The sequence below is a fragment of the Papio anubis genome, chromosome 12 (genome assembly GCF_008728515.1).
Source record: "Papio anubis isolate 15944 chromosome 12, Panubis1.0, whole genome shotgun sequence".
NCBI classification, from domain to species: Eukaryota; Metazoa; Chordata; class Mammalia; order Primates; family Cercopithecidae; genus Papio; species Papio anubis.
This window is the reverse complement of record NC_044987.1, coordinates 75,648,386-75,673,453: the sequence shown is the minus strand read 5'-3', so window position 1 is coordinate 75,673,453 and position 25,068 is coordinate 75,648,386. Positions and strand designations below refer to the sequence as shown.

Here is a 25,068-nt window from a genome sequence, read left to right as displayed (position 1 = left end):
CTTGGTTACTAATAAAAAATCAGGTATAGTCTAGTCTAGCATGAACAGTCTGATTGAGCAAGACTGTTCTACTTAGCTTTTATTTTTCTTAATGGATTCAAATGTCATTTGAATGTAGCTTTTTTAAAAAAATAAATTTTTTATTAAAATTGGTCAGGGTTAATCAATGGAAGCTAATCTCAGGACACCAATAATTTTCTGATTAAAGCAGAACTCTATGAGCATGTTTCAGTCCATAGGTGGTTCTGATTGATATATATTTTCTTGTATAGAAATCCTTCTTAAAATTTTTTCTTGCCTAGCCTCTGGCTACATTACTATAATGAAGTATGATAACTGGAACAGTGAAATCTGTACATTTTTTTCATAATGCTTCCAAGCAACATGTAGAAAATAATGTATATATTATATAGCATGCAGTTGTTTATATGACTAATTTGAACTTTTTGTGATTAGAATGAAATATTAATCTCAAAGTCCTTGTAGATCAGCAGGAATAAGATGGTGACAACTGTGATACACAGCATATTACTTTGGGAGGAGGAAGCCAGGATTGTGTTTGCACACCTTGAGACCTACCTTCTTTAATTTGGAGAGGGTTGCTTTCCGTAAAGGCAACTTTAACACAATGAATCCTATTAGCATCATTTGTTTGAAGATGAGGTTGAAAGGGCTGTCTCTGATTATTCAAACCACCTGCATCAAGCAGGAAAGACCCTACTCTGTTCCCTCCACAAATAAATCTAATCTTTCTTGAACACCTATAATGAATATGCATTAATTACCTTGATATGGAAATTATTCCACGTTTGATTGTCCTCTGCAAAAAAGTTTCCTTGCTTTCCAGGAGAAGCATAACCTTTTAAAGAAGAGCAACTTCAAGCCATTATTACTTTTGTCAATACAGCTTTCAATGTGATGACATATTTATTTTTTATGATATTAACCTTTACTACATTCTCTTGACCCCTAGGCATCGTTTTTAGGTGATGGAAATTGAGTTCAATAATATATCTTTGTGTAAACCACATTCTAAATTCCAAAGTATAAATTACAAACCTTTGCTAATAAAATTTTACAATCAGGTTGAAATTCGAAATGAATATTTATGCTTTTCATTTATCTTCTTTATATTTCATTAGCACCCTGGAAAATGGAAAACCTTATTTAATAAAATGATTGGAAATTATTTGGTAAACTTTTGCTTTCATTATAATTTAACTCTGATTTGTTTCTACTCCCAGTGTACTGAGAGTACTCAGAAAACAATATTCTCAAATGTCTCAAAATTTCTGAGAGGAAGTATGCCCTCATTCAAGCACAGATAGATTATGGTGGTATAATAGAAGAGATTCATTTGCCGAGAAATGAATAATTCAAATATTTATATGATAATTACTTTTATTTATCAATTTTTTTGTCAGTTCCAGTGGCAAGTAATAATTTTTTGCATGAGCACTGAGTTAGTCAGGATTAAACTAACGTAATCCGTGAATGAATTCAGAAAACTTTTGCTCTTGAGTTTAGAGTCAATATTTGACTTTGTTATATTAATTTATTTCATACCTGGTATGCTTCTACTTAAGATGATTCTCTCATTTTTATTCTCTCATTGATATATTTCAGATATAATTTGATTATAGTTCATTTATTTTGCTTTCTGAAATTAACATTAAATTTAGAATTTGGCTGTCCTTTTGGTTACTGTTCTCTTGTATGACACAGTAGGTCAAGGAATGAATCTATGTTTTTGGATATTTGGAAGTTAAGAGGGAAAAATAAAAATTCAGAGAGAAGTTTTTCTTTCCAGAGAGAAAATATGGGCTCTGTGATTGTAGTTGAGTCATCAGTCCAAAGTTGTATATTGCATTCAGGTAGAAGAATGCACAGCTTCCAAACACTGTGAGCACCTGATGGCAGTTAGACTTATTTGCTGCCTTGTGTTAAATTGGTGACATTTTGTGGCCCGTTTCCCTTTTGCTGGAAATGTATATAGAGATAGGTGGGTGGATGCATGGATGAGTAAATAGATTGTTGTTTTATAAGTAACATAACCTCTGAGGAATCATTTTTAGTTTCTTTGTATTTGTTCTAGTTGTAAGACCTTAAACAAGAGAGTTAGAGATGTTATTTAAAATGTTCTGAATTATAAAGAGTTTATTGGTAGCCCACCACATGAATTTACCATATTAGAAGAAAATTTGAAGGTTCTTTCAGTGAAATCCTCAAACTTGGGAGCTTTACTGGGCAAGATCTAGTGAAGAGAGGAGATTGTTGAGCTCACAGGGTGGCCCTGAGTATGTGTGACACAAAGCAATCTGTTCTCTCGACTCTCTTCTTTAGGCAAACTGGGCGTTGAAAGGACTTAACTGTCAATAGAGTTGCATCTCTATTAAGGAACAAATGGATTTGACAAACCTTGATTGGGCTCTGATACTTTTTAATGTTAAGATTTGTGAGGTATGAAGAGCATACCATGAGTTATTTCTTTTCATTTAAAGCATACTAGTTACTTTGCTTATTACAAAAACAACAACAAACAATATGGATGTCACTCAAATGGGGATGAAAAGAAAACAACTGCAGAGGAGGAGAGCATGAGGAAGATTGACTTGACACCAGAGTAAGTGGTTCCTTCTTCAGAGGAGCTCTGTGGAATCATCTGAGACTCTCCAATTTGTCCAACATCTCCAGCTTCTGCATAATCACTCCCTTTATTTCTCAATGCCTTAAATTCCCAAAAAGACATTCTTTTTGTTCAGTAGGGGGTCCTTTTTTTTAAATTTTTTTTTTCTCTGGGGTTCTTAGAGGGAACACAGGTTACCTCCTAGAAAGCCTATGTTCATCTCTGCCCTAATTTGCTGTGTGACCTTAGGGAAGTCACTTTATATCTCTTGACTTCAATTTCCTCAGCTCGAAAAAGAAGGATTTGAACTATAATCACTAAGCCTCTTGACACTTCTCACTTTCTTGGTTTCAGTGTTAAAATTGGGATAGCCAATTTGACTTAGCTTAATACTATTGTTTAGATTGAGTATCATGTATATGGTAGTTTGGGTTTCAGTGAATTGCCACATGAAATAACTATCTAGAGTTGGTAGGCACATGAACCAGTCAATAGTTTAATGTTGTTTTTGTTTGTTTGTTTTACTTGGAGTCTTGTCGCCCAGGCTGGAGTGCAGTGGCTTGATATCGACTCATTGGAACCTCCGCTTTCTGGGTTCGAGTGATTCTCCTGCCTCAGCCTCTCCTGAGTAGCTGGGATTACAGGTGTGTGCCACCACACCCGGCTAATATTTTGTGTTTTTGGTGGAGACAGGATTTCACCATGTTGGCCAGACTGGTCTTGAACTCCTGCCTTCAACTGATTTGCCCGCCTTGGCCTCCCAAAGTGCTGGGATTATAGGCATGAGCCACTGTACCCGACCAATAGTTGAATATTGATAGAATATTGATTTAATTGCTGGGAAATTCACTATCAGGCCTGCCTTAAAGCTCTGCTTACATGGTATGAAATCTTTAAAACATGGCATCTCTAAGGCAGGTGATAGTGTGTCTTAATTCTTGTTGTTCAGATGGTACTGAGTATATTGAATTTAGGGCACTACTCTTTAAGAGATATATAGAGAGAAACAATTGGAACACACTCAGAGGAGAATGTTCAGATTGGCCAAACTGTGTTTTATGAAGAAGAAATGAAGGAAAAAGGGATATTTTCCCTAGATGAAGAGAAGATAGAAGGGTACTGTACTAACTGTGAGTATGTATTGAACAACTGCCATTCTGAATGTTTCCATGGAATAGAAATATGGATTGGAACAGGTTTCATATTTCTATCAAGAAGGATTTTAGATAACCCTCAGTAAATGGAATGGACCACTTTGGGAGCTGCTAAATCCTCTATTAGTGAAAGTGTTTAGGGAGAGGCCTAACAGCCACTCGTCAAGGAAATCTTAACACTAACCACCACCATTTAATGATCACTTACTATGTCATGACACTGTTCTAAGTGTTTTATTTTTATTGATTCATTTAATTCCCATAATAACTCTTTGAGATAAATTCTTTATTGCACTATTATTATTGCCATTTTGCAGACAAGGAAATTAAGGCAAAAAGAAGTTAACTAACTTGTCTGAGCTTATATGGATGAGAGGTGGAAAAGCTGGGATTTAAACTGGAAAATCTTGCCCAGGGTGCCTGTACTTTGTTAACTATTTTATTATTCCGTCTTCTCTTGCACAGGGAATTCAAGTGCTAGATGGCATTGAACAATTGGAGTTTTAAAGACCTTTGAATCTTGAGATTCTAATTTTGTGTGTGAGGCTGGTAGTGTATAGATAATGCAGGGCTTTTCTATGTGCCTGTCTTGACAGGTTTGGGGATGTTTTCTGTATTTAATCTATTCACTATATTTACTTCTATTTGTTAAATAGAATGTTAATGAGGCCATTCAACAAACTTTTGGGTTTGTTATTTTTTTTTCTGCAAATTGAAATAACATTTAGGAAACAACAGCTTATTTTTAAAGCCTTGGGAATCGTGACACTTTAGCAAATATTGGTAACAAATCTATTTTCTGACACATCTATGAATAATTTTATTGTTACTCAACAGCATAGTAATAGTGACAAGTGGCATATGTTATTTCAGTTTTGAAAATGTTATGTAAATCTAATATACTAGCAAATATCAGTTTTAATAAAAGCAAAAATACTCTTTCACTATCATTCAAAAAATGATACTTTTGTCATAAATAATCTGTTGGCAATTAGAATCAAATACCGCATTTTAATTTATATATGCTTCTTTAACCCAATTCTTTTCCTTACAGTATGTCACATTAGGAAAAAACATAACTTTTTTCCTCTGAGAAAGAACCATAAATGTTTGCAATTTAATCTTCAGCATATTGAAAAGGTTAGATTTCCTTTGTTAGCAAGAAGTTATTGGAACCTAAATCTTTTCTGTCAGTCAATAAGACTATAGTAGAAGGTGTCTTATATAGCACAGTTGGCAAGTAGTTTTTGTTCATCAAAAAAACAAAAGATTGTTTAAGGTGGAGAATCAGAAAAAATATTACATATATTGTCTATGGTATAAGTTAATATAATATAGTAAACATAGATGTGTATGTGTAACTTATATAACATAATTTGGACATTTAATTGAAACTTTAAATATATAAATGCACTGCATAGCAAGGAAGGATGGGGTTTAGTGGTGGGAGCCATGTGACCTGGCAGGGAAGATTGATCACTAACTTGGTTGATTTGCCAGTCCATGGTAATTTAAAACATAAATGACTTTTGGTTGTTTTTGCTATTGTGTTAACTTCTTACATAAATTGTAGCTCCTTAATTCCCTCCAGTCAAAGACTACCAGGAACATATCTGTAGCTGAACACATTGGGTTTACTACTCATTTTTAATGAGGGAGAATATATGCCATAGTGAACCATAGAGCATCTTAGGAAGAGAGTGTTCTATTTGGACCTATTTTAGGGTTTGGGCTTTCTTTTGGTGATTTTGAGTAGGGCCTAAGGAAACAGAAGTTTGTTGTAGATTGACTGCTGTCTGAAACCGGGGCAAATCTATTATTGGATATCTCAATAAACCTTTTCTATAGGGAGGGCAGACTAGGTTGAGGATAACATTGCAACTGGAGAGGCTACAACTAAAATGGAAAACAAAGCAAAACTGACAGCATACAATGCTATAAGAATGAATACATTTAATTCATTCTTGCTACTGGATACAGGAAAGGTTACAAGTGAATAGTATTCTGTTCTTACAATTAGACTGGGTAGCAGGTAGTGTACTGGGTAGCAGGAAGTTGATTCTTGCAGCTACTTATGCCATTTCCCAATCATTTCTCCCAATTGCAGTGACTCCCACCTGTATGTGGGTTTCAATTTCATTATATAGGCAAGATTCAACTCCTGACCTATGCTTTCTGACTCTTAATTCCTGACATCTCATCTGACTTTTGCAACCCCAGCCCACTACTCTCCTCTGCTTCCAGTATGGCTCACCATCTGCATTCCTTGTCTAAGTGTGGTCGGTAATCCAGCTGAATCAGAGCAGTAGTGTACTGTAGCTGCTCCTGGACACAGTAGAGAGAATTCATATGCAGATAGGATAAATAAGAATTGATAGTATTCCTAGAAAAAGCAAATTAGAAGTGCTAAAGTTCCTGGAGTTTTGTGAGAAGCCAGATCTCAATGGAATTGGTTTGAGGTGAACGTTGATAATGAAGAAAGTAATGTAGTTTAGTATTTATTATTCCACTTAGATGAACAAGTATGAATAAAAACTTAAAAATGGTGCCAGTGGTTTTCATGACTGTATTTGCAGAATTGAAAATTGAAAAAAAGGGCAATTGGACAAAGGACATTTGTATTTAATAAGAGTAGCTATCATTTATTGAGTACTTATATGCTAGGCATTGTACTAAGTGCTTTATGCATGATTCATTTCTCATAGCAACTATTTGAGGATATAATTATAGCTCTACCCTATAAAAAGGCAGAGTCTAATTCCCATTCCCTTGACTATTGGCAAGGCTTGGTGACTCACTATTGAACAGAATGCAGTGACAGTTATACAGTGTGATTTCCCAGGCTAAGTTAGAAACAGTGGTATAGCTTTCATCTGGCTGTCTCTGGGACACCACATCAGAAAGAAGTTTCGCTATCCTGAAATTAACATACTGTAGAAAAGAGACCATGCAGAAAGGTCATGTAGAGACAGAGTAAGATGTCCAAGAAACCCTAGTTATCCCAGCCCCGAGCTCTTAAAATGTTCCCAGCCCAGGTACCTTATCTGTGAGTAAAAACGTCATTGAGATGACTTTGGCCTTAGCCACTGACTTAACTGTAACCTCATGGGAGACTTGGAGACAGAACCACCCAGCCCAGATGCTCTCAAATTCCTGACCTACAGATACCATTAAGGATAATAAATGATTATTTTTGTTTTAAGCACTTTGTTTTGGGATGATTTCTTATACAACAATACTTAAGTAGTACAAGTTACTTCTTTGTAATTCTTTGATTAAGGTGAATAATAAAGTATAATTTTTGCCTCAAATATAGATAAATCTCCTTTCTGGAAATGAATGGAAACAAAAAGCCTTAGAAGGTAGTAATCATTGACGTTGTGGCATCTTTTACTGTTGAGAGTGACTTTTTTAAAAAAAACTATAGCCTTATGGAATAGAAAAAAACATTGGATTTGGTGTCAGAAAACCTGCACTTAAAGATTTTTAGCTGTACTGGTCCTGCCTATGTGACATGGAGGGAACAATCTTGCTGAGTGTGGTTTTTTTCCTGCTGAAAGTGAAGATGTAGAATTTGGTATCTAGTTGTTGGTGACATATTTTTAGAATGACATCTAGAGACGAATGCATCAGAGGAGGGTGATGAAGGGTCTGGAAATCATGGCAAATGAGAAATGGGTTTAGAAAGTGCAGGAGTTTTACCTAGAAAAAGACTATTAATTTGATGTCTTCATTAAGATATTTGAACAACTCTCACATGGAAGAGGAAATAGATTGATATTATGCATCTTTTGAGAGCAAACAGGAAACAATGTGTTGTAATTAATGTTTTAGTCCAATACTGCTGCTAATAACAAAATACCATACACTGGGTAATTTATAAACAATACACATTTATTTCTCACAGTTCTGGAGGCTGGGAAGTCCACGATCAAAGCACCAGCAGGTTTGGTGTCTGGTGAAGGCCCAGACTCTGCTTCCAATATGACACCTTGTTACTGTATCATCTAGACAGGACCAACAAACTGTGCTCTCCCATGGTGGAAGGGCTGAAGGGCAAAAAGGACCTAACTGTTTGCCCTCAGCACTTTTATAAGGTTGCTAATCCCATTCATGAGGGCTCTGTTCTCATAACTTAATCACCTCCTAAAGTGATTAGGTCTTAGACTTTGATTTATGAGTTATGGGGGGACATATATTCAAACCACAGCAATAAGTATCTAGATTTTAGCTTACATGAAGATTAATTTTTTAATAATTAGATTTATTAGAAATAATATTTGCGATCCTTCAACTATAGGAATGCCAAGGAAAGAAAGCTTGTTTATTTTTTCTGGGTTTGGTAGAGGGAAACTATAATATACTGACTCTCTCGACATCTTCAAGAAGGCCAAAATCTATTCTTTTAAATTACTATTTTTTTCTGTTTCCCCTAAGCATCTGTGTATAAAATAGCTTCTGTTTTTCTTTACTACATGAGTCATATGTTTATGGAAGATGAATTAGAAAACACAGATAAGCAAAAAAGGAAATGAAAATTACCAATAGTCCTACCACCATTTAGGAATCACTATAAATATTTTGATATATCTTTCCAGTTTGTGTATGTTTGTGTGTAGGGGAGCACATTCACACTTATGCACACATATAAATAATTGGTGTTATAATCTAAATACTACAGTATATGCTTTTTTTTTCATTTAATACATCTTTCCTTGTGAATAAATTATTTCTGTGACTTTGATATTTATATTTAAATGTGAAGATGAAATTTATTTTGTGATTAAAAGTATTATTTGTGATAGGACATTTACAAAATACAGAGAACTTCAAAAAGGAAATAAAATTATCTGTTATCCCAATACTCAGAGGACCATTAACATTTTATTGTGTGCTATGATCTCTTTTTTTCTGTACATAATTTTTGTAATGATGTATAATGTGCTACCAAACAGTAGGTCTTATTCCTTCTATCTAACTATATTTTCATACTTTTATTCCCCACCACCACTAGCCTTTCTAGCCTCTGGTAACCACTGTTCTATTCACTACTTCTCACATGTGAGTGAGAACATGTGATATTTGTCTTTCTGTGCCTGGCTTATTTCACTTAACATAATGTCCTCCAGTTCTATTCATGTTGTTGCAAATAACAGAATTTTATTCTTTTTTTTACTGTAAATAATACTCCATTGTGTATACATACTACATTTTTAAAATTCATTTATCTGTTGATGAAGGTGATGGATATCCTAATTCCCCAAATTTGATCATTACACATTATATGCTTATATCAAAATATCACATGAACCCCATATATATGGGCAACTATTATGTATCCAAAATTTTAAAATAAGAAAGTGTATTAATTTTATTAATATACTTTTAACTAACAATACATTATGAATATTCCCACATTTCATTAAATTTTCTGCAAAATTATTATTTTCAGTAGCTCCAAAACATTCCATCATATAGATAAAATCATAATACACTCAAATAATTCCTACAATTGGAATAACTAGGCTGCCTATAGTTATTCATCACTATAAACAACAGTATGTTCAATAGATATATTTGTTTTTAATGGCTGTGTTGTATTCCACTATGTAGTTGTATCATAAATTCCTTATGTTTTAATATCTCAGTTCTAAATGTTTAGCTTAAGCAATCTTGTCATTGTTGGAGCAAATCTTTACTCTTTACCTAATGTTTGATTTTTTTTCTTTTTTTTTTTGAGAGACAGAGTCTGGCTCTGTTGCCCAGGCTGGAGTGCAGTGGAGCAATCACAGCTTACTGTGGCCTTGACCTCTTAGGTTCAAGCAATTCTCTCTCCTCAGCCTCCCGAGCAGCGCACCACCACACTCAGCTATTTTTTTTTTTTTTTTTTGTTATTTGTAGGGATGGGGTCTCACTATGTTGCATAGGCTGGTCTCAAACTCCTGGGCTCAAGTGATCTTCCTGCCTTGACTTCGCAAAGTGCTGGGATTACAGGTGTGAGTCACTGTGCCCAGCCTTTTGATTACTTTTGACACATTTGATAAGTAGTTGTTTCAAGTTTGTCAGTCCACACTTATTTAATTTTGTTGTATGCTCTGGAAGTCTATAGAAGAAGCTTGAAGTCCTGAAATCCTTTAAGAGTTAAAATTTAGTTACAGATATGAAAATTACATGCAAAATAGTAATGAATATTTTATTCTAGTATATTATTAAATGCTAAATTATGTGGTTATGATTAAGTGCTTTGATGTGTAGTTTGGAGGGTAGCATGATAGTGAGGTCCAGTATAGTTAGGGGTGCTTCAAGGATGAAATGCAGTTTGATCTGAACTTTGAAGAGTGGGTTGGGTCAAAGTTAAGGAAGATATAGGGCATTCCATGGAAAAGCAACAAGACACACAAATGCCCAGAGATTTGAGTAATTTTGATATATTCAATACCATAAGATGGCTACTTAAATTTAAAGCCATTTGAATGCCATTGGTGAACAATCAGTTTTGAATAGTAACTTCTGAAAAATCTGAACGATATTCATTTTAATATTTTTTGTTTTTAATCTTTATCTCTTCAAATACTGGAAAACATCTTAATTAAAATTCTTGATTCGTAAATATGCAAAAACTGCTTTTCCTTTCCTAGAAACTTTGTCTAATAACTATTTTTTGATATTACTGTGCTTTTTAATCATCTACATATATTTTACATACTGTGTTTAATTGATTTCCAGTGAAATGCTCTTTAGATTATCTGAATCAACATGGCTTTTTTCCTTTATTTGGGACTGGGATCCTTTTAAATCATATTTTGAAAATTTTCTTCACTGTAGGTTTGGTGGGGCTGCCGAAGTTAGGGGTTGAACGAAAAGAAATTTATAGTAAATTTCCTTTGAATAAACTAATATTTACTAACTCAGTGCCCACATGTTCTTCTTTTTGTGGTGTTCATGTGTTTAGTCATGTTAAACAGTGGTTGTTTTCAAAAGAAAGATCAAAAGAAGAAAAATAATTTCCTTTATGTTATTTTGAAGAATCACAACCAGTTTTAAAAATTTTTTACACAATTATATTCACATTATAATATTAAGGCAAAACACATTTATATGATTGTTCTTTAGGGAGCAGTATTTCTTAAAGTGGGATCAGGACCTGTGCATTGGAATCACTTGGGTTGTTCATCAATATTCAGATTCCTTGGCCCCATCATTGTGGAAGGTGGTATGGGGTGAAGGAATCTGCATTTTAACACACTTGCCAGATAATTCTACACATTGAAGCTTGAGAACCACTACTTTAGGGATGTATTGTCCCAAGTCTCTTCGCAGCAGTCCTACAGTGACATGCATTAAGACTTGGTAGATATTATCATTGGACATTGGTTTAGTCCATTCTCACACTGCTATAAAGAAATACCTGAGACTGGGTAATTTATAAAGAAAAGAGGTTTAAGAGCTTATGGTTCTGCAGGCTGTACAGGAAGCATGGCTGAGGCGGTCTCAGGAAATTTACAATCATGGCGGAAAGCAAAGGGGTAGCAGACACATCTTATATGGCTGGAGCAGGAGGAAGAGAGAGAGTGGGAAGGTGCTACACACTTTTAAACAACCAGATCTCATGAGAACTCACTCATTATCATAAGCAAGGGGAAAGTCTGCCTCCATGATTTAATCACCTCCCACCAAGCCTCTCCTCCAACATTGGGAATTGCAATTCAATTTGAGATTTGGGCAGGGACACAAATCTAAACCATATCAGATATTTTGCCTCAATTGATGTGTCATTGGACCTGTTTTGTTCTTAAGAAATTACAAAATGGGCCGGGCGCGGTGGCTCAAGCCTGTAATCCCAGCACTTTGGGAGGCCGAGACGGGCGGATCACGAGGTCAGGAGATCAGCATCCTGGCTAATCACAGTGAAACCCCGGCTCCTACTAAAATACAAAAACCAGCCGGGCGAGGTGGTGGGCGCCTGTAGTCCCAGCTACTCCGGGAGGCTGAGGCAGGAGAATGGCGCGGAACTCCGGGAGGGCGGAGCTGCAAGCAGCCAGACCACCGCACTTCCAGCCTGGGCGACAGAGTAAGACTCCGCCCCCAAAAAAAAAAGAAATTACAAAATAATCTGGGCTTTTTTTCATAATAAAATTAATTTAAAATTATATAGCCTCCTTAAAAAAACCAGAGATTCTTTGTCAAGACTTTTTTTTTAAAGTTGGCATTATTGACTTCATATTAGACAGTAACCTATTATAAGTTTATTAATTTATGTTCCCTTTTACTCAGATGAATTGCTTACAGACTTCCACTTATGAAAGGTTAATATTTGTTAGGTTTTAGAAAGTTAAAAAGCAGTGGCTGGAAATGGTAAATTTTGCCCCTTCCCATTGTTGTTAAGCATGGTATAACATTACTTACACGACTTAAGCCATTTGTTTTTATTTACTGCCTATTTTTACAATTTGGTGACATATTGCAAATAATTCTTGTGGCTTTTATGGGGAAATCATGACTCTCTAGCCTCTTGCTGTCTGCTGCTTGGTAGTATTGAGCCACTTTGCACAGATTATGGGGCTAAGAACAGTGTGGGTCATCATTGCAATAAGGAACCCATGGTTATTGTCTGTGGTGCAGCATGGCAGTGACCACATTCCCATGAGTAAAGAACAAGAAACATAGTCCAACAAGTACGTAACAATATGTAAATAAGACTGTTTGGCATTAGTCCTGATAGGAAAAAATGGTACTCTTTGGAGCCTAAATGCTCTCAGGAAAATCTAAAGTTGTTACTAGGCTGGAGAGCCTCTCTTAGCATCTTTCAATTTCAGTTTGGCAGTGATGGAAAATCTCCTTTATTATAGTCAATGGTGAGTCATTTGTAGGTAACCACTTTCACATACTACAGTTTTGACTTGTTCTTTAATCCCTTAGGTTGAGTCAGGGTTTTTTTTGGTTGTTTGTTTGTGTGTGTGTGTGTGTGTGTGTGTGTGTGTGTGTGTTTTGGCTATAATGTGACAATAATTGGCATTTGAAATGGAAGCAACTGAAGTATGATTGATCAAATGGTGATTATTAATTCATAAAAGCCTTGGTCAGATGTCTAATATGGACTTTATTAAGAGGTTTAAATGGCTTTGACAAATATATCTCTGCATTTTCATTCACACAAGTGGAGAATGAACTGGCCGTTCCAAGGAGCCACATACTAGCCATGACTGGCATCTAAAAGAAGGGGTTCCTCTGCATCACTTCACAGAATTCTTGTAAACATTAAGTGAGATAAAACATCTTTCCTGGAGGAAGGAAGGGATCTAGAAGGAAGGTAAAGAGGAGCTCTCTTCCCTGCCCTGCCCCATTTATTTTATCCTTTTCCGTTTATTTCAGCGTAAATATATTGAGCAGCTCTATTCTGGGCATTGTACTAGCAATGGGTATGCAGAAAAAATTGAGATTTAGCTCTTAATCAAAAGATTCAGCTTTATTGAGATAAAATAAATATACCATGTAATTTACCCATTTAATGTATACAGTTCAATTGTTTTTAATATATTCCCAGGTTTCACAAGATTTATCTTAGTTTGAGACTCATAAACATTTTTTACTTCACAATTCCTCAGGTCCAGAAGGAAGAAAAATCTCTTTGGTCCCATTCCTAAATCTGTTCCTTCCTTCAGGAAATAGTACCTACCAGTTGTTAAACACCACCTCAATATTGTGAGCCCAGCACTATGCCTTGGTACCTTACAAATATTATCTCATTGTGTGCTTTCAATAACCCTGAAAATCCATTTTTTCCCACCTTATATACAATGACAGTAATCCGAAATACCTAGCATTTGTAGAGTACAATTATTATGTCTTTTAATATATGTAGACATTTACTGCTCCAGATATCATTTTCCTTTTCTCCCCTTTTCCCATTAGTTATTAACTATGTAACTTTTGCCTCATGCTTGTCCTTATGCTCTTGACTCTTACTGGGCTTCCTTGTGAAGGAAAGAGATAGAGGAGCAATTAGGATTTTCAGGAGTCTGATGGTGATCACAAAGACTGGCTGACTTACTTTACACACGTTTTTAAAAATATAAATATAGGGAGAGAGAATACCCTTGTGCAAACAGATAAAAGGTGAATGCAAGGCTGCTGAAGGGCTACGGCAAAATAATAGCTGTTTCCAACCCTCAGTTCCAATTTAAAGAAGTATAAAAATATTTTATTTCTATGAACTTTTAGGTGTTTGTTTTCCACCTACGATTTGCTTTTTCCTTTTCAGCTGATCCACCTAACCCTCTTCGCAGTTAGCTAACTTCTCTATACTATGAAGTAATTCCTGCACACGTATTTATGCAATAACCCTGTCTTTTTTTTTTTAAAAAAAAAATACTTCTCACCTGAGGATAAACTTGTCCCTTTGTAAAATAAAATAAAAAAAGACATTTTTTTAAAATGCTACATGAAAAATGTGCTGAAGTATCAGTGGTAAAGGTAAGGAATATAAAGAGACTTCTGTAACTTTGGACAGCTGTATAGCTAGAAAAACCAAAACAAAACAGTTTTCTCCAAACCCCAGCACACGAAAATATTCAGGTTGGCTGACTTTCTGGCACTGATTTAGATCATTTATATATTTTCTGGTGAACAATGAACATTGGCTACTGAAGCTAACTTTTCTACTGGTTCTAAATTAAGGACAGTGTTTTTTATGATGTGCTTCTTTTTATGCTATGGCAAGAGTGTTGCTAATAAAAGCGTCCAATTAAAAGAAAAACTTTACCAAGCCTAATAATTAGTCATTGAATCTGAACTAATTTAAATGAAAGGTGTAAATGAGTAAGGGGTTTAAAGGTTTGTTTTTGAAGCACTTAAACTGCTTTATATTTAAAAAAACCACACAGTTTTAATCTGCAACTTCACATTAGTTCCTTTGACAATGGCTTCTTTAATGCTTTGTTTAACCAGTATTGTTTAATTAGAATTGTATTTTTTATTTGTCCTACTAAATTACTTATATCTTATTTTAATTAGTATATTTTATTTGTCCTACTAAGCATCATATACTGTCCTGAGTTTGGGATTTTTTTCTCCAGTAGCTTGCAAAGAAATGTATATTCTAATGGCTTTATTTTATTTTATTTTTCTAGGAATCAGAGAATAATAAGTTATGTTCCCTATATTCCTTCCGAAATACCTCTACCTCACCACATAAGCCTGACGAAGGGAGTCGGGACCGCGAGATAATGACCAGTGTTACTTTTGGAACCCCAGAACGCCGCAAAGGGAGTCTTGCCGATGTGGTGGACACACTGAAACAGAAGAAGCTTGAGGAAATGACTCGGACCGAACAAGAGGGTATGTGTGGACTTCACTGTTGGCTTCCTTTTTTTTTTTTTTTTCTTTTTCTTTTAAAGATTACAGGCCTTAAAAAAAAAAAAAAGGTGGGATTTCAAGGGCAAGGGCCAGAGGAGTGCATAATTGGCACTAGCTAGGAAAAAGTTATTCAGAGGTTACCATGGTGATGGCAGATTGTGATCCATTAGGAGTGTTAAACAGATAGCTCCGTTTTTCTAAAACTTTGTGCATTTTGTTTGGTTCTTAAGATAACAAGTTAAGATTTTAAACTGACCATAATCCTACTCTGGAAAAAGGTAATAAGGGATTTTTCCTAGCTGCAACTTTATTTTTCATTTTTTCTCCCCTATTTCCTTGTGGTGAATAGTATTTCTTTATAAAAATGTCAACTGTTTAAAAGACAAAATTAAAAAGATTTCTTTTCATTTTTATAAATATATTATTTTATCTCCTAACATTGTAGAATGGAGATTAGAGGGCTTCAAATATTGTTAAAACTGAAAGTATATGAGTGACTTTTTTGATACATGACATCTCTTGCAGCATCCCACGTCTACCTTCTCTACTCTGTACAAGAGTTCACTCAGGTTCAGGTACATAGTAGAAAACAGAAATGAAGGAAGACTCTCCAATAATATTTTTAAACAAAGTAAATCAAGTCTAAGTGATGATTATACTATGTTGCACTTTCAGTTTTTATGTACAGATTTTAGGCCTTAAAATGTAGAGTAATTAATAGCTCTGGATTTATTACTAGCATTGCAAGTTAACTTGATACTTTTGTGATACTATAGACAAATTGGGATTTGATATTAGGGAATTTTTCATGTAACTTAATTTTATTCCTTTGAGGGCTCAAAAACTTAAAAGATTCCAATTAATTTTTGTAGAAGTCTTTCTAAAATATATTGCATGCTTCCCTGTTTTACTAATCAGGTAATATGACACAAAGTGTTTTTTTTTTTTTGATTATCTAGGGTCATAATACAGTAGACTAGGAACTTCAGTACCCTTCAAACAATTATGTGACCCTGATTGAAATTCTTCAATCTACTCGAGCCACAAAATTTAAAATTTGGTTACTGACTTTGCAACTTAAACATTTTGAGGATTAATAATAATAATGAATATGTCTTTAATTAACTATAAACTATATAAATATTAACTATAAACTATATACATTTGACTTATTGTATTATATTATATATAATATATATAACTGATATATTATAAATGTCAAGTATTTTGCTGTGCTATAATAATGCCCCTAGTGATCATTGAGATTATTAGTACTTTGATTTTATGGCTATTTTTCTTTTCAATTATGAAACTTAAGAGTTCTTGTGTCTGCTTGATATATATATCTTTTATGTATATGTATATTTTTTGGGTATGTGTGTTGGTTTCTCCTTCAATATCAGGTTGCAGGCTATTATTTCTTGCTTAGCTGTAAATAATTTCTAATTTTCTCCTATTTACTTATAGTTTATAAAATTAGATAATCAGGACATTCTGGACTGTATTTGAAATATGAACAAGTATATTCTGGAGGTGTTGCTGAGAGATTCTGAAAAATACATATGATCTTTAGTGCACAAACTACATGCTGACACTTTTGGCTTCTGAGACTTTTTTTCCCACGTTCTTGTTCTGAATAATGGGGATTGCCAGATAATTATCTACTAAATAAGTAAGATCACTAGATTACTTTTAATTGTGATCCACCAAAAGATGGTTTTAGTTCTATAAGTAAGTGGTTTTCAAAATACTTTGGTGGACTCTTTAATGTAAAAATGAAGACATTGGTGATGATTTTTTTTCCTGAACTACTAGGGAATTTTAAATCATTTTTTCCTTGCAAGTAATGGTTAATTTTCTATTTGTCCTCTTTGTTACCATGTGTTACAGTTGATTTTGTACAAGAGAGACACTTACAGAATGAGACAGTAGTCCTTTAAGAGTCATTTATTACTGTATTTCTACTAGTAATGAATGTTTTCATACTCTACAGATCTTTTTTTTTTTGCAATATGTATGTTTTAAAAATCAGAAATTCAGGCATCTTTAGTATATATTAATGTAAGTAATATAAATATATTAAATGCAGATATGAAATGACCAAAAACATGCTCATCAAATTTGCCAGTCTCACAAATCTGGAACAGTGAATATAATACATTAAAGAAACAAAGCTTAAAACGTTTTGACAAAGTGAAACTATGAACTTAAAAATAACCTACCAAGATAAAATTTAATAGATCTTATTATCAAGTTCAGAAGTTGTGACCCAAATTCCAGCTGCACAAGTAATTACTGAAGAAAATTCAAATAACAGCCAGATGAATTATAAAAATAATAAAAAATAAAAACCTAAGAGTTTTAAGTCACAGAAAATGCAATGGGGTCAGCATAGTGAAGATTGCCAAAAAAATTGCCAGTGCTATTTCAGTCAGTATCACTAGAAGTACAGTATGATGCATTCAAGAAGTGGTAGTCCCACTAAAAACTGCCTGCTCAATAGCATGTTTCTGAAGTATTGTGTTGAGTTCAGAATTACCACACTTTAAAAGGAACTCAAAGGCATTGGAATATTCTCAGAGAACAACTGGTATAATCACAGAGATGAAATTATATAATAAGAAGGATGGTTGAAGGAATTAGTAATACTAACCTCAGAGAAAACAAAATCAAGGATGACATGATGGTGTCTTTAAAGATTAAAGTCACATGGAGTAGGGATTGGGTTTATACTGTCTAGCTTCCTGGGGATAGAATACAGATCAGTGACAAGAAGTTATGAGGAACCTGATTATGGTTAATAAGACCAACTAGCTAACAGTTGTACCTGTCTATATGGGATATTCTCCTTTGGAAGATAGTAACTTATCTATCCTTAGAGATATGCAGCAATCTCTGTTGTCATATTAATAGAGGTGTTGTAGAGGACAGAAGTTTGATCTTTTCTCCAATGCCAAGACTCTGAATTTTTATGAACATTCTTATAAAATATTCCACAGTTTATGGTATATCTTTTTTTACAGTACTTTCCAAGGACTACATAGTATTGTGACTATTTTTCTACATGTTCTTCTTCTTTGAAATGCATCTTATTAAAACTCAAGGATTCTTAATTTTTCTTCCTGTGAATTCCTTTGATAGTCTAGTGAAGCCTACAGATCTTTTTTAAAAATTATTTTAAATGCATAAGGTAGAATAAACAGGTTACAGAGAAAATGAATCATATTAAAACAGTAAATAGGCCAGGCACAGTGGCTCATGCCTGTAATCCCAGCACTTTGGGAGGTCGAGGCGGTGGGCAGATCATGAGATCAGGAGATCAAGACCATCCTGGCCAACATGGTGAAACCTCGTCTCTACTAAAAATACAAAAATTAGCCGGATGTGGTGGCACGTGCCTGTAGTCCCAGCTACTAGGGAGGCTGAGGCAGAAGAATCGCTTGAACCCGGGAGATGGAGGCTGCAGTGAGCTGAGATCACGCCACTGCACTCCAGCCTGGGTGACAGAGTGACACTCTGTCTCAAAAATGAAAACAAAAACAACCAAAAAACAAAAAACAGTAAATAATGTAAAACATTTGTGATATGGTAGAATATGCTATTCTACTAATGTATTAAAAAAAACAAGGTCTTATGGAGGGCCTAACAGTATAATAATTTTGAAGTAGTGATAAGTGTAAAAGATATTTTGAGATATCTCCAAGTATAATGTGATATAAAAATATCAGTTGTGATACTAATTGGTGACAATGTCATAGGAACCACAAATACAGTACAGTTTGTTACTTGCATCCATAATTTAAGGAAATGTAAATTTTCAATACAGGCTAGTGAAAAATAATTTTTCCATAAAAGTTTAGAGACCCCTTGAATTCTATGTCTGCTGGAGTCTGTGGACCACGAGTTAAGAATCCCTATGCTATAGGTGGGAACTGAACAATGAGATCACTTGGACTCGGGAAGGGTAACATCACACACCGGGGCCTATCATGGGGAGGGGGGAGGGGGGAGGGATTGCATTGGGAGTTATACCTGATGTAAATGACGAGTTGATGGGTGCTGACGAGTTGATGGGTGCAGCACACCAACATGGCACAAGTATACATATGTAACAAACCTGCACGTTATGCACATGTACCCTAGAACTTAAAGTATAATAATAATAAAAAAATAAAAAATAAAATAATAAATAAAAAAGAATCCCTATGCTAGATGATATGGTACACCCATAATGAATAAAACAATGGTCTCTAACATTTAGTAATTCATATTCTAGTAAGAGATATAAGGCATATAAAAATGAACTCTAATTCAGTGTCTAGTATATAATAAATTCCATAGAGCTATATAGATAAAATATTATAGGAATTTACTAGATAGAAAAATTACTTCTGCCTTGGAAGCCATTGGAAACTTCTATAGGGAAATAGGTCTTAGTTGGTCTTGGAGAATGAAAGGATTTATAGACAGAAATTGAGAGGAGAAACATTTCAGGCAGAAAGAATAGGTAGAGAACTTTAAAATGGCCAACAGTTCAGGTTCTAAATTTAAAAAGAAGATGCATATGGGATATAAGACTGAAAAAGTAGGTTGTGTTCAGATCATGGAGGCCCTTTGACTCTTGCCTAAGGAGTTTGAACTTTACACTGAAGGTGATGGAGGAACCACTGACTGTTTTTTAGCATAATAAGGTGATGGATTAGAGCTTTCTTTCCGGAAAGTTAATCTGGCTCCACTGTTTAGGATGAATGGGAGCAGGGAGAGACATTAAGGAAATTGTTCCAAGCTAGAGATAATGAGGGTCTGCTGAACGAAGGCAGCAGAAGTGAGGAAGGAAGGGGCATGCATATGGAAAAGATATTAGGAGATAGAATTGTTAAGAGTTAATGTTTAAGTGTAGAACCAAGACAGAAGAATGGTTCAAAGAGTGCTCAGAGTTTTTAAACTCTGGGCAAATAGGAATGTAGTAATACGATTTTAAAAAAGTGGAGGAACATGTTTTGGACATGGGAGCAATGAGAATTTTTTTATTCTGAGTTTGGTATCTTGAGCTTGAATCCTAATTTTGATTATCTACTTGGAGCATAGTATAGAATAGCATAATGGGAGAACAGAAATAATTATAGAAAGAGTCATTAAAAAGTTTGGGATACATTTCTGATTCTCAAATAGTTATATTCTACATCTAAGGAGGTATAACAGCTCCACCAATATTTGCCTGACATTAATCCTTTAAAGTTCCAGGTCCATCTCCTCATTTGGGACCTAATTATCTCATTGGACACCTAAAAGCTTTCAAATGAATTACCCACCTCTCCCTCACATCTACTTCATGGTTTGAGGGCCATACTTCATAATTAGCTGAGAGACAAGCCTGTGTGATTGACATAATAAATGATCACCTTTCTTGCATTATTCTTGTTCTGGAGAATATTTTTACTCTTTATCTGACTAAATACCTCTCCCTCATTTGCCCTCATCTACAAGAACTGATCTGTAAAAAGTTTATTGTGGTCCTTTTAAAAACTATATTTGCATGATGAAACTAAAACTCTCCAGGCAGATGCTTTGATCAACCAAATTGTCCAGTGTTTGATCTACTATTCCTTCAAGAAGTGCCCTCTCCTGAGCAGTGATTTGACTAGATTGTCAAACACTGTCGAACAAAGGTGCTACATCAGAAGTGTCCTCTCTTAAACTGAGACTTATGGGAAGATAGGCAAAGTTTCTGTCTTTTGAAAATTTAACTTTGATTTAGTATTTTAGATAGGTAAATTGGTATGTAGGTAGGTAGACAGATCTATAGATGGATTGAACGATTGAATGTCAGAAACCACCTTTTAAAACACTGTTTATATTGGTGGGTAGAGTGTACAGGAAGGCTTTGATTAATAGATTCAGGTTAAAATGCTTCCAAGGCTAAAATTCTTCAGCTATAATAAAGTGATGAATTTTAGTTATCCTTGTATCACCCGTCTTGTTGCCAATATAGCTGGGCTCTAACATAAGCGACAGTTGTCAGAAAATGAATACTTTAAAAAGGACTTCTATATCTAAATACATATATTTAATCAGAGAGTCCTTTGGCTTCTGAAAATAAGTTGTCTAATGAGAATTTCATTTGAGCAGCTGTGACTGAGGAGGTCAACAGGCACTGCCTAGGAGAATATGGCCCAGCTGGTTAAATCTGGTTGTTGTCGTGATTTAAATGGTCAAGTGCTGCTTGTAATCCAGGACCGTCTGTTTGTAAAGGGAAGAGTGAGTGCTTCAGCATAATGTACAGCTGTTTTAATCTCTCTTTAATAATAGTGCTTCAGCCACTATCATGTCTTGTGTATCATACTACTAAGTATATGATCCTAGGCTGAGGGCACTGGTTTGAGTCAGTTTCTGGAGTCATGTGAGACTGCAGGAAAAGGGAAACATTGTTAAAACTCTCAACTGTCTGACAAAATAAAACTAAATTCCTGACTCTTTGGCTCTTTTTAAAAACTTATTCTTTAGGTAATAATTATTGTGATTAGGAGAGAGTAACAAAGCTTGTATTAAGTAGAAATATTAGAATAAATGAACTCTCTGATAGAACCATAAATGTAATGGAAAGTGTGCAGGCTTTAGATACAATTCCATAGGACATACATTGGTCAGAAATTAGAGTATTTGCCCAGTGGAATTGTGTGCTTTCTGCTATCATGGTAATAAAAGTATATGGATTCATTTTACTGTTCATGTAAGAAGGGACAGCAGCATTTGAGCTTTGAATTCCTGGTGGGACAGGCTTTCCAATGGATTATGCAGCTGTTTCCCAGCACAAGAATGAGCATGTGTTTATGTGTATATCTGATGGATTATTATCATTGTTCACATCTCTAAACAATCATTTGTATTTCTACATATATTTTCACTGAAATATATTTGGTTTGCTTAGAAGCTGTGTTTTGCTCCTCTGATAGCCTTTGCTGTACTAAAAGAGATGTATCGTATAGTTCAAACATGAGGAAATTCATTTTTGAAAGTAATGTGTTTGAGCTAGATCCAAGTTTGAATCTAAGTTTTAATATTTAGAGAGAACAGTATAGCCTACTGAGTGTAGACTCTGGAGCTAGGTTGCTGTGTTTGAATTTCAGTTCAGCATTTACTAGATGGATGACATAGAGCATGTTACTTGATCTGTCTGCTTTAATTTCTCAACCAAAAAATGGGTATCTTTACAGTGTTATCATGAGGATCAAGGTTTTCATGAAGATGAATAATTAGTTAAGGCAATAAAGCTTTTAGAACATTGCCAGCTCAAAGTAGGTGCTCAATAAATGTAGCCAGCATTATTTCCTGGTTATGAGACTTTGGACCAATTAATCCTTTTGTGCTTCAGTTCTCTCATCTGTAAATCTGTATGAATGATACCTGCCTTGCAATGTTATTGTGAGGATTTGACATATTAATATATACAATATATAGCTTCTGTAATTATAACTATTACTAGTATTACTATTATGACTACTATTGCTGTTATTATTTGAAGAAACTTTTAAAAAAGAAAAATATTCTAGGAATCTCATTCTGTACCACAGACGGAATCATAGGAAATGTCCCATGGTGTTAAGGGATTTAGCATTTGGCAGCAATGATGTTCTTGTGTTCTGGAAGAGCAATTCAGTTTAACTCTCTTTTCAGGCTATTTGGAAAAGCTGATACTAAAGTTTCCCCACTGAAAGCCAATCTTCCCTTCTGAAAAATATGTGGAATGTGATGGTGTCAGTGAGAGAGGTTGGTAAAGTCTTGGATGAGGTTTTTAGATAGTATCCAGTTAAGAGCAATGTGTTTCTGTTAAAGTAAAAAATCTATTAAAAGCCCCCCTTTTTTTTTTTACTTAACATTCACACCCTGTGAAAGCATCACAATAATTTTTAAGGCACAATTTGTGGATATTAGGTTTTTACCACTATTCTGATTGAAAGTTATATTGGTGAAGCACTTATAATATCCCAGATGTAAGCCTTGTTTTATGTTTCTTGTTGAAAGGAAAATTTGGAAAGGTTTTGGATTTTTGCATAAGAAACACTTTAAGTATTCGTTAAAATACCCAAAATTGTTATTTCAAATAAATTGGAAGTTTCAAGTCATTTAAATGCTGAAGTTTCCCAAGACCACTCATACTTTTGGTGAAGAAGCAATTGGGCATTCAGAGCAATGCTGATACAACTTCATTTAAATTCATTTTTTTCTTCTCTATAAAATCTGTCCTCCCAATGATATTTGTGTCCTTGCTCCTGTTTTAAAAATTTTGTATCATATTCATAGTAAATACTTACTTAGTACCAGATCGTTTAAATAAACAAATATTTTCTGAAAGTTTTGTACAATGATATTTAGGGATTATATTGAGGAGCTAGAACGATTGGTTTTTGAATTATGAAAAGAATTATGTACAGGATATTTTCGTGTTAAGTATATTTGCATTCTAATTTTTTTGGAAACTGGTCTTCGTCTCGTATTACCTTAAAAAACTTAAAATGAGCCAGAATTCTGTGAACCCCAGACCTTCTGGGCAACTCTTCGTTATTTCTATTTGCTGTATGTTTTGCAACCTCCATTTACAGTTTGGGTAATGTATTATTTGGTTGAATCTTTTTCTTAACTTCAGTTTGTGTGTCTCTGCCTTGAAAATATGCTTCAGATTTCTTGCTCATTTCTATCTCCTCAGATTTAAAAATTTATTTTGAAGGTTCTTTCTCCAAGAATGTGGGGAACAGATGCAGGCAATTGTTTCTGATTTTTCCTGTTATTGAACTGTGAAGCCAGAAGGTGCTCTCCTGGCATTTTGTTGTTTAGAAAGAGGATGCAGATTTCTGATCGTTTTATGAAAGAAGTTATAGTCTTATATGATTTTGAACTTGTGGAGTTTGAGTGGATCATTAATATTTTGCATTTTTCTATTGAAAATTCATTAGACTGACTTCTTCAGAATTTATTCTGGGAGTCTCAGGAAATAATAGGGGACAGTTTTGGGATCTGTATTCTTCCTTCTTATACAATATATATGCAATATCAAAAGAAATAAATGAATAGAAAAGGAAGGAGTAAATGTAAACATTTATTATGTAATATTTGATATGTATATTATAAACCATAAAAGTAAAACAAACACTTGTGAACTCAGCATCCAACTTAATAAATATTACTAATACTATTGAATCTACTTATGTTTTCTTCACCTGTCCAATCTTTGTTTTTTAATCTACATTTTTGCCAGTTTACAAATTTAACAAAGTTAATGATTATCTACCTTTTTTGTTTTAAAATAGTTTTGAATAGGTTGTTAATTAATTATTGTTTAGCCTTGTTTTCAAACTTCATAAAAATGATGTCATACTGTAACCTCTTGTGACTTGCTTTTTATTTTTGTATTCTAACATCAATTTTTTTGTGTGAACTTTCATTCATTTTCTCTTTTGTGTAATCTTCCATATACTATTCCATGCTATGCTATATAGCAGTATATTCTCCTGTTTATTGTTTCTGGACACTTGGACTTTTTCCAGTTTTCTGCTAGTGCAAAAAATAAGATTCTTGCACCTATCTTCTGATGCACATGTGAACAAGTTTCTTCTCTAGGGCGTTTCCCCAGGAGTGGAATTGATGTTGACACATTTTTGTGGTCTTTTTCCACTCTCTTGGAAAACATTACAGAAAGAAGTTGCTGCTGCTATATGTGTGTGTGTGTGCATGTGCGCGTGCATGCACCTGTGTTAGAATTCCTGAAAGCTTTAACTGTCTATGCCTTTTGGTTCCACCTTCCTCAAAATGTCTGGTACAGGCTTTTCTTCATCACTGAGCTTCTCAGAAGCTCAACAAGTGCCTTTGTTGGACCCTTCACTGCAATTTTCCTTTTGTTGTATCTGAATACAATAGGCTGAATGTCTTTAGCCTCCT

The 25,068-nt window shown here is 34.4% G+C and overlaps 1 protein-coding gene across 32 annotated transcripts in view; it reads left to right on the top strand.

Annotated features, from left to right (window-relative positions):
- The window catches only part of SOX6 (SRY-box transcription factor 6), a 766,932-nt gene that overhangs the window by 400,042 nt on the left and 341,822 nt on the right, over positions 1-25,068 (top strand). For 31 of the 32 annotated variants that reach the window (XM_021926855.2, XM_021926880.2, XM_021926881.2 and 28 more), the window contains one exon: positions 14,910-15,117. In XM_021926855.2, the coding sequence (XP_021782547.1) occupies positions 14,910-15,117 (208 nt within the window). Of the gene's footprint in view, positions 1-14,909; positions 15,118-15,151; positions 15,414-25,068 lie in introns of those variants that run through there. The other variant, XM_017948581.3, reaches the window with a different exon arrangement.